This window comes from Callithrix jacchus, chromosome 22 (genome assembly GCF_049354715.1).
Source record: "Callithrix jacchus isolate 240 chromosome 22, calJac240_pri, whole genome shotgun sequence".
Classification (NCBI taxonomy): Eukaryota; Metazoa; Chordata; class Mammalia; order Primates; family Cebidae; genus Callithrix; species Callithrix jacchus.
The window spans coordinates 2,249,505-2,264,559 of NC_133523.1; the positions used below are offsets into that span (position 1 = coordinate 2,249,505).

At 54.0% G+C, this 15,055-nt stretch overlaps 1 protein-coding gene across 4 annotated transcripts in view; it reads left to right on the plus strand.

The window, feature by feature from the left end:
* The window catches only part of TMPRSS9 (transmembrane serine protease 9), a 69,711-nt gene that overhangs the window by 28,844 nt on the left and 25,812 nt on the right, over positions 1–15,055 (plus strand). For 3 of the 4 annotated variants that reach the window (XM_035287109.3, XM_035287107.3, XM_078361446.1), the window contains exons 2-4: positions 6,200–6,366; positions 13,042–13,169; positions 14,902–14,969. In XM_035287109.3, coding sequence (XP_035143000.1) covers positions 6,225–6,366; positions 13,042–13,169; positions 14,902–14,969 — 338 coding nt within the window. In that variant the 5' untranslated portion in view covers positions 6,200–6,224. The remainder of the gene's footprint in view (positions 1–6,199; positions 6,367–13,041; positions 13,170–14,901; positions 14,970–15,055) is intronic. The other variant, XM_054250163.2, reaches the window with a different exon arrangement.

Here is a 15,055-nt window from a genome sequence, read left to right on the forward strand (position 1 = left end):
GGCTAATTTTTGTATTTTTGGTATAGACAGATTTTGTCGTGTTGGCCAGGCTGGTCTCAAATTCCTGACCTCAGGGGATCCGCCCACCTCAGCCTCCCAAATTGCTGGGATTACAGGTGTGAGCAACTGCGTCCGGCCAAAAATTTTTTTAGTATGAGAATGTCCCAAATATTGCACAAGAGAGACAAACTAAAATACAGATTCTAGACAGAATACTCCAGAGAAAATGTACAGATACACAGATGCACACATGCACACACACAGTCGTGCACACACATGTACAGATGCACACATGCGCACACACAGTCGTGCACACATGTACAGACACACACATGCAAAGACACATTCACACACATGCACACAGTCGTGCACACATGTACAGATGCTCAGATGCACGCATGCACACATACAAATGCACACATGCATACAGATGCACACATGCCCGCACATACATACAGATGCACACATAACATACACACATGCCCACACATGCACACATGCACACACATGCGCATGCACAAATGCACACATGCACAGACTCACACATGCACACACACAGACCCACATACACAGATACAGATGACACATGCACACAGACCCACACATGTGCGAACAAATGCACACACAGACCCACACACACAAATGCACACATGCATACAGGTGCTCACATGCACACACAGACACACACAGACATGCACACACACAGATAGATGCACACGTGCACACAGACCCACACATGCACACACACACACATACATGTGCACACAGACGCCCCCACACAAATGCACACATGCACACACAGAGATGCACACACACACATGCACACACACATACACAGATGCAAACACACACAGATGCACACACACATAGACGCACATGCACACACAAAGACATGCACATCCACAGAGATTTATTGAAGGACCTGGCTCACACCATTGTGGGCCTGAGGTCTGAAATCTGCCAGGCAGGACAGAGGCCCAGGGAAGAGTCAATGTGGCGGTCTGGAGCCCGAAGGTCGTCTTGAGGCGGCGCTCCTCCCTCCTGGGGGATCCTTAGTCTGTTAAGGCCTTCAACTGATCAGGTGAGGCCCACCACGTTACAGAGCGTCACCTGCTTCATTCAGTGCCTACTGATTTAAGTGTTAATTGGTCCAGGTGTGGTGGCTTGTGCCTGTGATCCCAGCACTTTGGGAGGCCGAGGCGGGCGGATCACCTGAGGTCAGGAGTTCGAGATCAGGCTGGCCAACACGGTGAAACCCCATCTCTACTGAAAGTATGAAAATTAGCAGGCCGGGCACGGTGGCTCACGCCTGTAATCCCAGCTACTCGGGAGGCTGAGGCAGGAGAATTGCCTGAACCCAGGAGGCGGAGGTTGCGGCGAGCCGAGATCGCACCATTGCACTCCAGCCTGGGTAACAAGAGCGAAACTCCGTCTCAAAAAAAAAAAAAAGAAAGAAAATTAGCTGGACATGATGGCACACGCCTGTAATCCCAGCTACTCGGGAGGCTGAGGCAGGAGAGTCGCTTGAACCCAGGTGGTGGAAGTTGCAGTGAACTGAGATTGCACCACTGCACTCCAGCGTGGGCGACAGAGCCAGACTCTCAAAAAAATAAAAATAAAATACTGGGCACGGTGGCCCACACCTGTAATCCTAGCACTTTGGGAGGCCGAGGCAGGCCTCGGATCACCTGAGGTCACCATGGCTACCTTGCCCCATCCACTGTCAAGAAGGGGTCAGAGCGGCCACGTTATCCCGTCCACTGTCGGGAAGGGGTCAGGGCGGCCACATTGTCCCGTCCACTGTCGGGAAGGGGTCAGGGCGGCCACGTTGTCCCGTCCACTGTCGGGAAGGGGTCAGGGCGGCCACGTTGTCCCGTCCACTGTCGGGAAGGGGTCAGGGCGGCCACGTTGTCCCGTCCACTGTCGGGAACGGGTCAGGGCGGCCACGTTGTCCCGTCCACTGTCGGGAAGGGGTCAGGGCGGCCACGTTGTCCCGTCCACTGTCGGGAACGGGTCAGGGCGGCCACGTTGTCCCGTCCACTGTTGGGAACGGGTCAGGGCGGCCACGTTGTCCCATTCTTTGTCGGGAAGGGGTCAGGGTGGCCATGTTGTCCCATCCGCTGTCAAGAAGGGGTCAGGGTGGCCATGTCGTCCCATCCACTGTCGAGAACGGGTCAGGGCGGCCATGTCGTCCCATCCACTGTCGGGAACAGGTCAGGGCGGCCATGTCGTCCCATCCACTGTCGGGAACAGGTCAGGGCGGCCATGTCGTCCCATCCACTGTTGAGAACGGGTCAGGGCGGCCATGTTGTCCCGTCCACTGTTGGGAACCGGTCAGGGCGGCCATGTTGTCCCATCCACTGTTGGGAAGGGGTCAGGGCGGCCATGTTGTCCCGTCCACTGTTGGGAACGGGTCAGGGCGGCCATGTTGTTCCGTCCACTGTTGAGGTCACAGCTGCAGCTCACAGAGGGTGTGAATCCCAGAGAGATGGGATCCCGATATTCCCAGTGGAATCTGCCTGCCCCCAGCATCCAGTAACATCTCTTAGGGGCTGACAGCTGCCCCGTTGTGCTTGGGGACCCACGTGACAGAGGGGACCCTGGGTGAATCCCAAATCCCCTACTCCAGCGAGACTGCACAGGAGCAGGGATGAAGGTTGCGTTGTCACATGGCTGCCACCCGGGCGTGTTGAGGACTCGTGTTTGTAAATCCTCTTCCATTTCTAAGCCTCAGCGATGACTCGTGGTGGGAGATCGCTGGGTTTGGGGGTTGGCAAATGATTATAAACAGCCAGAGAGGTGGCCAGGTGCAGGCTCACGACTGGAGGCCGAGGCAGGAGGATCGCTGGAGGCTGGGAGTTCAAGGCCAGACTGGACAACATAGTGAGAACCGCATCTCTAAAAAAAAATTTTTGGGCCGGGCGCGGTGGCTCAAGCCTGTAATCCCAGCACTTTGGGAGGCCAAGGTGGGTGGATCACGAGGTCAGGAGATCGAGACCATCCTGGTCAACATAGTGAAACCCCGTCTCTACTAAAAATACAAAAAATTAGCTGGGCATGGTGGCACGTGCCTGTAATCCCAGCTACTCGGGAGGCTGAGGCAGGAGAATTGCCTGAACCCAGGAGGCGGAGGTTGCGGTGAGCCGAGATCGCGCCACTGCACTCCAGCCTGGGTGACGAGCGAAACTCCGTCTCAAAAAAACAAAAAAAAAATTTTATAAGGTACCCAGGTGTGGTGGCATGCCTGTGGTCCCAGCTTCTCTGGAACCTAAGGCAGGAGGATCGCTTGAGCCTGGGAGGTCGAGGCCGCAGTGAGCTATGATCGCACTGCCGCACTCCAGCCTGGGTGACAGGACGAGATCTTGTCTCTGGAAAATGAAAATGATGACGGATTTATTCCAGAGGTCAGGAAACTACAGCCCGTGGGCCAGAGCCACGTCGGGTCCGTTCCCTGTTTTAATACAGCCGGAAGTCCAAGGACTTTTGCACGCTGTTGTTCTTACTGGAGACTGGGTCTCCCTGTCACCCAGGCTGGAGTGCACTGGGGCAATCACAGATCCCTGCAGCCTCAGCCACCTGGGCTCAAGCATCCTCCCCACTCAGCCTCCCGAGTAGCTGGGATCACAGATACGCGCCCCACCATGCCCGGCTAATTTAATTTTGTTTTCTGTACACATGGGGTCTTGCTATGTTGCCCAGGCCAGTCTCAAATTCCTGCACTCAACAGACCGTCCTGCCTTGGCCTCCCAAAGAGAAGGCATTACAGGCATTAGCCACTGTGCCCAGCCAGGATTTGTGTCCATAAATAGTGTCGTGGAAACTCAGTTGTGTCTAATTCTTTTTTTTTGAGATGGAGTCTCACTCTGTCACCCAGGCTGGAGTGCAATGGCTCGACCTCAGCTCACTGCAATCTCCGCCTCCTGGATTCAAGTGATTCTCCTACCTCAGACTCCCAAGTAGCTGGGACTACAGGCGCGTGTCACCACGCGTGGCTAATTTTTATATTTTTGGTAGAGACGGGGTTTCACCATGGTGGCCATGCTGGTCTTGAACTCCTGACCTCAGGTGATCCATCTGCCTCGGCCTCCCAAAGTGCTGTGATTACAGGTGTGAGCCACCGCGCCCGGCCAGATTGTGTCTGATTCTTTACATGTGGTCACCTGCATTAGCATGACAATGACACCTTTCAGGCCCACAGTCCCGACTGGCTTGTGAACATGAAAACATTTACCACCAGCGGGTGCGGCGGCTCACGCCTGTAATCCCAGCACTTTGGGAGGCCGAGGCAGGTGGGGCACTTGAGGCCTGGAGTTTGAGACCAGCCTGGCCAATATGGTGAAACCCCGTCTTGACTAAAAATACAAAAAATTAGCTGGGCGTGATGGTGCGCGCCTGTGGTCCCAGCTTCTTGGGAGACTGAGGCAGGAGAATCGCTTGAACCTGAGAGGCGGAGGTTGCGGCGAGCCAAGGTCGCGCCACCACATAGCATACCTGTGGTCCCAGCACTTTGGGAAGCCTAGGCTGGAAAATGGCCTGAAGCTAGGAGTTCAAAGCCAGCCTGGGCAACACAGCAAGATCCCCTCTCTACAAAAAATAGAAAACTGAGCCTGGCGTGGCGATGCATACCTGTGGTCCCAGGTATGATGCGCAGGCTGAGGGGGGAGGATCGACTCAGCCCGGAGATGTGAAGTCGTAGTGAGCCGAGATCGCACCACCGCACTCCAGCCTGGGCAACAGGGAGACACGCTCTCTGTTAAAAAAAAAAAAAAAAAGTCAGGCCAGGTGCAGTGGCTCACGCCTGTAATCCCAACACTTTGGGAGGCCGAGGCAAGCAGATCACCTGAGATCAGGAGTTCAAGACCAGCCTGGCCAACATGATGAAACCCCGGCTCTACCTCAAATACAAAAATTTGCCAGGTGCGGTGGTGCCCGCCTGCAGTCCCAGCTACTCAGCAGGCTGAGGCAGGAGGATCACTTGAACCCGGGAGGCGGAGACTGCAGTGAGCTGTGATCACACCACTGCACTCCAGCCTGGGCAACAGAGAAAGACCCTGTCTCAAACAAAAAACAACCCCCCGCCAAAAACACAGAATCCTGAAATACCACAGGGGGGAAAAAAAAAAAAAGGGGGGGGGAGCCGGGAAGGTGGGAGTCAGAGAGAGACTGGAGGAGGCTGCCTGTGGCTGTGAAGAGGGAGGAAGGGCCCCAAGCCTCTAGATGGAAAGTGGGGAAACGGATTCTCCCCTGGAGCCCCCATGAGGGCCCGTCCTGCCCACAGGTTGATGGGAAGCCCTGTAAGATGGATCTCAGACTTCTGACTTCCAGTACTGTGAGGTACTGAGTCAGTATTCCATTTCTTAATTTTTAGAGACAGGGTCTGGCTCTGTCACCCAGGCTGCAGTGTGGTGGCACAATCACAGCTCACTGCAGCCTCCACCTCCTGGGCTCAAGCGATCCTCCTGCCTCAGCCTCCTGACCTGCTAGGATTACAGGCATGAGCCGCCACACCTGGCTAGTTTTTGTTTATTTTTTTTTGTGGAGATGGGGTCTCACTGTGTTGCCCAGGCTGGCCTCTAACTCCTGGGCTCAAATGATCCCCACTTCAGCCTCCCTAAATGCTGGGATGACAGGTGAGAGCTACCACGCCCAGCCAGTTACTCAGTGTTTCTCTAAGCCCACAAGTGTGGGGTCCTTTGTTATAGCAGCTGTGGGAACCTCAGACTTACTCTTTCTAGTAATGGACCCCGGTAACCCACGGGAGGCCTCACCCTCATGTAGCAGTCCACCCAGCAGTCAGATTTTATCTTTTTTTTGAGACGAAGTCTCGCCCTGCTGCCCAGACTGGAGTGCAGTGGCACAGTCTCAGCTCACTGCAGCCTCGACCTCCTGGGTTCAAGCGATTCCCCTGCCTTAGCCTCCCGAGTAGCTGGGATTACAGGTGCACACTAAAAGAATTAGCTTGGCTAATTTTGTATTTTTAGTAGAGATGGGGTTTCACCATGTTGCCCAGGCTGGTCTCGAACTCCTGACCTTGTGACCCACCCGCCTCAGCCTCCCAAAATGCTGGGGTCACAGGCGTGAGCCACCGTGCCCGGGCAGCCTGGCCATTTTTAAGGGCATAGTTGCAGCCCTTGCTTACGGGAAGAGAAGCACCTTCAGCCTCTGACCCCGTGTTTCTGTCTTCTTGGGTGGCATCCAGATTGCTGTCTACATGTGTCTGAGCCATGGAGTCCGCCGTGGCTGACGTACACCTCATGCCCAGGGCAACCAAGGAGGTCCCCGCTCCGGGCGCCGCGTGCTGTCGAGCGGCCACCATTGGTGTGGTGGCCACCAGCCTTGTCGTCCTCACCCTGGGAGTCGTTTTGGGTAAGTAGCTAAGGGATTGGCTGGGTTTGCAAAACCGGGGCACCTGTGCGAAGACACCGGGAAGCAACTCGATGGTGCCTCCGTGTTCATGAGTCGGAGGGCGGTGTCTGGGCGTGTGTCTGCTCCAGGTCAGGCGTGTGGACGGGGTGGGGGGCGGGCGGAGCGGGTGAGTTCCTGCCCGCGTCTCTTTTCCCAACCCAAGAAGTTCCTGAAGGAAGTTTTCACAGCTGGGGTGACAGAAAAACAGAGACAGGGAAATGACCTTGGTTTACATTTTGGCAAATCAGAAAAGTACCCAAAAGTATTTTTTTTAAAAAAAACTGAGCAATTGCCAGGCGCGGTGGCTCCTGCCTGTGATCCCAGCACTTTGGGAGGCTGAAGCGGGCGGATCACCTGAGGCCGGGAGTTTGAGACCGGCCCAGCCAACATTGGAGAAACCCCATCTCTACTAAAAATACAAAATTAGGGCTGCGCACAGTGGCTCACGCCTGTAATCCCAGCATCTTGGGAGGCTGAGATAGGTAGATTGTGAGGTCAAGAGATCAAGACCAGCCCGGCCAACATTGGAGAAACCCCGTCTCTACTAAAAATACAAAAATCAGCTAGGCGTGGCAGTGGCTCCTGTAGTTTCAGCTACTCGGGAGGCTGAGGCAGGAGAATCGCTTGAACTTGGGAGGTGGAGGTTGTGGTGAGCCGAGATTGTACCACTGCACTCCAGCCTGGTGACAGAGCAAGACTTCGTCTCAAAATAAAATAAAATAAAATAAAAAAGCAAAAAATCAAAATCGGTCGGGCGCGGTAGCCCACGCCTGTAATCACAGGACGCTGAGGTGGGAGGATCGCTTGAACCCGGGAGGTAGAGGTTGCAGTGAGCCGAGATCCTGACTCTGCACTCCAGCCTGGACCACAGAGAAGACCGTGTCTCACTGAATCAATAAAACTCAGTTCCTGAACCCCACCAGCCACATCCCAACTGCCGTGTGGCCACGTGTGACCCGTGGTTGCTGCAGTGAGCAGTGCAGATCTGGAAGACCCGTCATCGCAGAAAGATCTGTTGGGCAGTGGAGGTGTGAGACGAGCTCACGGTGCAGTCGCTGGCTTCCCACAGAATTTTAAAATCACCTTTTTACATTTAAAGGATGATGATGTTGATTTTATGAGGATAAATGTTAATTCTGGCTGGGTGCGGTGGCCCATGCCTGTAATCCCAACGCTCTGGGAGGCTGAGGCGGGTGGATCACCTGAGGTCAGAAGTTCGAGAACAGCCTGGCCAAGATGGTAAAACCCTGTCTGTGCTAAAAAGAAAAACAAAAACAAAAATGAAAAATAGCTGGGCGTGGTGGCACACGCTTGTTATCCCGGCTACTCAGGAGGCTGAGGCAGGAGAATTGCTTGAACCCGGAGGCGGAGGTTGCAGTGAGCAGAGATTGCGCCATTGCACTCCAGCCTGGGCGACAGAGTGAGGCTCGTCTCAAAAAAAAAAAGTTAATGTTAACATTTAAATGATGATAATTAACAGCAATTTGGGGGGGATGCTCTTGGGCCACATAATGGTAAACTGGTGATCCCATGAGAATCCTCCTGATTTTTTTTTTTTTTGAGACAGAGTCTTGCTCTGTCACCCAGGCTGGAGTGCAATGGCGCGATCTCAGCTCACCGCAACCTCCGCCTCCTGGGTTCAGGCAATTCCCCTGCCTCAGCCTCCCGAGTGGCTGGGATTACAGGCACGCGCCACCACGCCCAGCTAATTTTTTGTATTTTTAGTAGAGACGGGTTTCACCATGTTGACCAGGCTTGTCCTGAGCTTCTGACCTTGTGATTCTCCTGCCTCCGCCTCCCAAAGTGCTGCCATTACAGGCGTGAGCCACCGCTACTGGCTTTTTTTTTTTTTAAGTATTTGTGAAACTTCTGGAAACTCCCAGAGGCAGACACGTTTGACTGAGGTCCTCTAGTGGCCGTGGGTACTAAGTGCAGTACAATCTGGGTTCCTTGTGTGTTTGTGTATGGTGCACACGTTCATTTGTGTGTGTGTGTGTGCGTGTGTCTGCATGTGCATCTGTGTCTGTGTGTGTCTGCGTGCGTGTGCGTGTCTGCATGTGTATCTGTGCGTGTGCGTGTCTGCATGTGCGTCTGTGCATGCGTGTGCGTGTCTGCATCTGTGCATGTGTGTGCGTGTCTGCATGTGCGTCTGTGCATGCGTGTGCGTGTCTGCACATGCGTCTGTGCGTGTGTGTGCGTGTCTGCATGTGCGTCTGTGCATGCGTTTGCGTGTCTGCACATGGGTCTGTGCGTGTGTGTGCGTGTCTGCACGTGCATCTGTGCGTGTGTGCGTGTCTGCATGTGCGTCTGTGCATGCGTGTGCATGTCTGCACGTGCATCTCTGCGGGCGTGTGCGTGTCTGCATGTGCGTCTGTGCATGCGTGTGCGTGTCTGCACGTGCATCTGTGCGTGTGTGTGCGTGTCTGCATGTGCGTCTGTGCATGCGTGTGCGTGTCTGCATCTGTGCATGCGTGTGCGTGTCTGCACGTGCGTCTGGGCGTGTGTGTGCGTGTCTGCATCTGTGCATGCGTGTGCGTGTCTGCATCTGTGCGTGTGTGTGCGTGTCTGCATGTGCGTCTGTGCATGCGTGTGCATGTCTGCACGTGCATCTCTGCGGGCGTGTGCGTGTCTGCATGTGCGTCTGTGCATGCGTGTGCATGTCTGCACGTGCATCTCTGAGGGCGTGTGCGTGTCTGCATGTGCGTCTGTGCATGCGTGTGCGTGTCTGCACGTGCATCTGTGCGTGTGTGTGCGTGTCTGCATGTGCGTCTGTGCATGTGTGTGCGTGTCTGCACATGCGTCTGTGCGTGTGTGTGCGTGTCTGCATCTGTGCATGCGTGTGCGTGTCTGCATCTGTGCGTGCATCTGTGCGTGTGTGTGCGTGTCTGCATGTGCGTCTGTGCATGCGTGTGCGTGTCTGCACATGCGTCTGTGCGTGTGTGTGTCTGCATGTGCGTCTGTGCATGCGTGTGCGTGTCTGCACATGGGTCTGTGCGTGTGTGTGCGTGTCTGCACGTGCATCTGTGCGTGTGTGTGCGTGTCTGCATGTGCGTCTGTGCATGCGTGTGCGTGTCTGCACATGGGTCTGTGCGTGTGTGTGCGTCTGCACGTGCATCTGTGTGTCTGTGTGCGTGTCTGCACGTGCGTCTGTGCATGCGTGTGCGTGTCTGCACGTGCATCTCTGCGGGCGTGTGCGTGTCTGCATGTGCGTCTGTGCATGCGTGTGCGTGTCTGCACGTGCATCTCTGCAGGCGTGTGCGTGTCTGCATGTGCGTCTGTGCATGCGTGTGCGTGTCTGCATGTGCGTCTGTGCATGCGTGTGCGTGTCTGCACGTGCATCTGTGCGTGTGTGTGCGTGTCTGCATGTGCGTCTGTGCGTGTGTGTGCGTGTCTGCATGTGCGTCTGTGCATGCGTGTGCGTGTGTTCATTCTCACATTAGTGAGAGGCAGAGGTCTCATCTGTAATCTAACAGATTCATTTTGGGAACAAGAGATAAATATAATTCCCACCAGGACCCCCCGAAACCACAGAAAGTCTTTCAAGAAGCCCTTAAGACTGGGCCTGGTGGCTCACGCCTGTAATCCCAGCACTCTGGAAGGCTCAGGCAGGAGGCTTGCTTGAGCCCAGGAGTTCAAGACCAGCCTAGGCAACATAGTGAGACCCTGTCTCTACAAAAAATCAAATAATAAAAACAAGAAGCACTTAAAAAAATTGTAAATGTCTTAAATGAAAACGAGCGGTTGTGCGTGCCTCTAGTCCCTGCTACTCGGGAGACTGACGTGGAAGGATCACTTGAGCCCAGGAGTTTGAGCCTGAGGGAGCCATGATCGCACCACCGCACTCCAGGCTGGGAGACAGAGTGACGCTCTAATTAAAAAAAAAAAAAAGACGCCAGGCACGGTGGCTCCCACCTGTAATTCCAGCACTTTGGGAGACTGAGGCAGGCGGATCACAAGGTCAGGAGTTCGAGACCAGCCTGGCCAATATGGTGAAACCCTGTCTCTACAAAAAATCAGCCATAGCTGGGCGTGGTGGCTCATGCCTGTAATCCCAGCACTTTGGGAGGCCAAGGTAGGTGGATCATGAGGACAGGAGTTCAAGACCAGCCTGACCAACATGGTAAAAACCCATCTGTACCAAAAAAAAAAAAAAAAAATTCAGAAATTAGCAGGGCATGTTGGTGCCCACCTGCAATACCAGCTACTTGGGAGGCTGAGGCTGGAGAATTGCTTGAACCTGGGAAGTGGAGGTTGCAGTGAGCCAACCTCACACCACTGTACCAGCCTGGGCGACAAAGTGAGACCCTGTTTCAAAAAAAAAAAAAAAAGAAGGCCAGGCGCGGTGGCTCATAGCTATAATCCCAGCACTTCGGGAGTCTGAGGTGGGCGGATCAGGAGGTCAGGAGATCGAGACCATACTGGCCGACAGGGTGAAACCCCATCTCTACTAAAATATAAAAAAAATTAGCCAAGTGTGGTGGCGCACACCTGTAATCCCAGCTACTCGGGAGGCTGAGGCAGGAGAACCTCTTGAACATGGGAGGTAGAGGGTGTAGTGAGCCAAGATTGTGCCACTGCACTCCAGCCTGGGTGACAGACTGAGACTCTCTCAAAACAAGAAAAGAAAAAAGATCACACCTGTAATCCCAGCACTTTGGGAGGCCGAGGCGGGTGGATCACGAGGTCAAGAGATCGAGACCATCCTGGTCAACATGGTGAAACCCCGTCTCTACTAAAAATACAAAAAATTAGCTGGGCATGGTGGCACGTGCCTGTAATCCCAGCTCCTTGGGAGGCTGAGGCAGGAGAATTGCCTGAACCCAGGAGGCGGAGGTTGCGGTGAGCCGAGATCGCGCCATTGCACTCCAGCCTGGGTAACAAGAGCGAAACTCTGTCTCAAAAAAAAAAAAAAAAAAGAAAAGAAAAATACCTAATGTCGATGGTATTTTTGTAGATGTCCGGGGGGATGGGTGCAGCAAACCACCGTGGCACGTGTTCCCTATGTGACAAACCTGCACGTTCTGCACATGTACCCCAGAACTTAAAGTGTAATCGATAAAAAATAATAGTAATAACAAAAATTTTTAAAAAGAGGAAAAAAAGAAAAGCAGCCATGTGTGATGGTGGGTGCCTGTGGTCCCAGCTACTTGGGACGCGAAGGAAGGGGGGTCACCTGAGCCCAGGAGGTCGAGGCTGCAGCGAGCCGTGGCCGCGCCACTGCTTTGAAGCCCAAACAGTAGAGAGTCTGTCTCAACAAAAGTTAAAAATAAATAAAAACGAGAACTCAGCCCTTCCTGAACAGCTCACCATTTTAGCTGGAGATGGCGGGAGAGGCTGGGTGGAGGGCGGGAGACGTTCTCAGCTATTTCTGCAGCTTCCTGAATCTGCAGTTGTTTCGGGGTCGAAAGTGACGGAGTGAGGTTGGGACTGGGGTGGGCAAGCCAGGCCACCACCAGGGTGCTCGTTTTTCTTTATCTGTAGCTTCTTGAACGAGAAAAACATACTGTTTTTAGAATTGGTTTAGAATATTCTGTCTGCTGAATGGATGACTACGTCAATAGCCACCCAGCCGCTCTATCCATTTAGAATCAACGGACTTGGGGACCAGCTTTTTCGGGTTTACGCGGCTGCTATTTTCGTCCTTTAAATGTTGTAATGACGGCCGTTTTTTTGCTGGTGTGCACTTCTGGGAGTTTTAACGTATTTTTGACCAAAGCTCGTGCTTCCACCGTTTCTGTGGTTGATCTTGTCGTTTTTATCTAGAATATTTTCTGCTGCTGCTTGAATCAGCATAGGAATTTTTTATGACTATTATTTTTGCTGTACTTTGTATTTTGGGCACAACGTACCCAACAGCTAAAAAACAAGGCTTTCTGCTTGGGACTGTGGCTCACACCTGCAATCCCAGCACTGTGGGAGGCCGAGGTGGGCGGATCACTTGAGGTCAGGAGTTCGAGACCAGCCAGGTCAACATGGTGAAACTCCATCTCTACTAAAAATACAAAAAAAAAAAAACTAGCCAGGTGTGGTGGTGCGTGCCTGTAATCGCAGCTACTCAGGAGGCTGGGGAAGGAGGATCGCTTGAACCTGGGAGGTGGAGGTTGCAGTGAGCCGAGATCGCTCCGCGGCACTCCAGCCTGGGCGACAGAGCAAGACCCCGTCAAAACCAAGCAATCAACCGGTGCCTTTTGAAGATGTCCTCATGGGACTGTGGCTGGAGAGCCCTGCTGGCCTCTGGCTGTGCTCTCGTCCCTGCAGTAGGAGGTGGGGACAGTCATTTCACTGTCCCCCAACGTCATTCCAGCTGTTACTTCCTGATGTCAGCTCAGGTCCTGGGCCAGACACTGCATGGGAGACAGGCATGAGCGGGACCTCTTCCTGCCTCGGAGGGAAGCCCAGGGGCGTCTGGGGCTCACTGGGCGCCTCACATCCGCTTTGTGCTGTTGTCTGGGGACCTCTGAGTGGGTGGCCATAGAATTCAGCTCCAAACCAGGAGGCTTTTGGGAATGGAGGGAGAGCCACAGGGGTATCGGCCACTACATTCAGGAGTGTCCACTGGGCTGTGTGGGGGCAGGCAGGGTGGGGCCCTGAGCCCCCAAAGCCGGGCTCTCTCATGGGCCCTGGTCTCGTCCCCAGCCTTCCTCTCTACGCAGGGCGTCCACGTGGACCACACGGCCGAACTGCGGGGCATCCGATGGGACAGCAGCTTGCGGCAGGAGGCCTCGGGCTATCACCGCACGCTGACGCCCACCCTGGAAGCACTGGTGAGGGTGGTCTGCGTGTGGGGGCCAGGGAGGAAAAGCGAGTAACCAGGGGCTCTGATCTAGAGCTGCTTCCCATGGGGAAGGGAGGCCGGACGGAGGCAGGGAGGCTGGGGTGGAGGCTGTGAGGTTGGGAAGCCGGGTCATGGGACGGGGAGGATGAGGCCAGGTGGCCGAGGCTGGTGCCTGCAGGGCAGAGCAGTATCCACTGAGGACTGAGTCGTGCGGGACTTCAGGCAACATTTACAGGTTTAAGATTGATTCTGGATGTGAATCAGAGCCCTCACGCACAGCCGGCGGAATGTATTTTATTTGTTTTGAGACAGAGTCTTACTCTCACCCAGGCTGGAGTGCAATGGCGCGATCTCGGCTCACTGCAACACCTCCCGGGTTCAAGCGATTCTCCTGCCTCAGCCTCCCGAGTAGCTGGGATTACAGGTACCTGCCACCATGCCCAGCTAATTTTTGTATTTTTAGTAGAGACGGGGTTTCACCATGTTGGCCAGGCTGGTTCCGAACTCCTGACCTCAAGTGATCCACCCTCCTTGGCATCCCAAAGTGCTGGGATTACAGGCGTGAGCCACCGTGCCCGGCCTGGGGGAATGTAAACGTAGGCATTCCGGGGAAGCCGGAGAAGATAAAATGGAATACAGCGGTGCAGGCCGGGTGTGGGGGCTCACGCCTGTAAGCCCAGCACTGTGGGAGCCCAAGGCGGGTGGATCACCTGAGGTTGGGAGTTCGAGACTAGCCTGACCAACATGGAGACGCTCCATCTCTACTAAAGATATAAAATTAGCTGGGCATGATGACATGTGCCTGTAATCCCAGCCACTCAGGAGGCTGGGGTGGGACGACTGCTTGAGCCCCGGAGGTGGAAGGTGCAGTGAGCTGAGATCGCGCCGTTGCACTCCAGCCTGGGTGACAGAGCAAGACACTATCTCAAAAAATAATCATAATTTAAAAATATACACCGGGCGTGGTGGCTCACGCCTGTAATCCCAGGACTTTGGGAGGCCAGGGTGGGTGGAACATGAGGTCAGGAGTTTGAGACCAGCCTGGTCAACATAGTGAAACCACGTCTCTACTAAAAATCCAAAAAATTAGCCGGGTGTGGTGGTGAGCGCCTGTAATCGCAGCTACTCAGGAGGCTGAGGCAGGAGAGTCACTTGAACCCGGGAGGCAGAGGTCGCGGTGAGCTGAGATGATGCCACTGCTCTTGAGCCCAGATGACACAGCAAGACTGTCTCAAAAATAATAACAATAAAAAATTTAAAAATAAAAAATAAGGCCAGGCATGGTGGCTCACACCTGTAATCCCAGCATTGTGGGAGGCCGAGGTGGGCATATCACAAGGTCAGGAGTTCGAGACCAGCCTGGCCAATATGGTGAACTCCTGTCTCTACTGAAAAATACAAAAAGTAGCTGGGCCTGGTGGTGCGTGCCTGTAATCCCAGCTACTCGGGAGGCTGAGGCAGGAGAATCGCCTGAACCCAGGAGGCGGAGGTTGCGGTGAGCCGAGATCGCGCCATTGCACTCCAGCCTGGGCGACAGAGGGAGACTGTTTCAATAGAAAAATAAAATAAAAAAATAATAAAAATAAAACATAAATAAAAGGAAATGCTTTCCCATGGAACCAACCCCCTCTCTAGCTCCCTCTAACACCTACCAGGCCTCTGCAATGGCGCGGTGCCCGTGCTGTGGGTCTCAACATTGACTGGTCTTGTTTCTGTTGCAGTTTGTAAGTAGTTTTCAGAAGACAGAGTTAGAGGCAAACTGTGTGGGCTGCACGGTGCTGAATTACAGGTGAGTTGGAGCTTCCGTTGGGTGAAGGAGACTTGGTGGACATCTGGGAGTTTCTGGAGGATTCCAGAAAAGTCCGGAAGATTCGA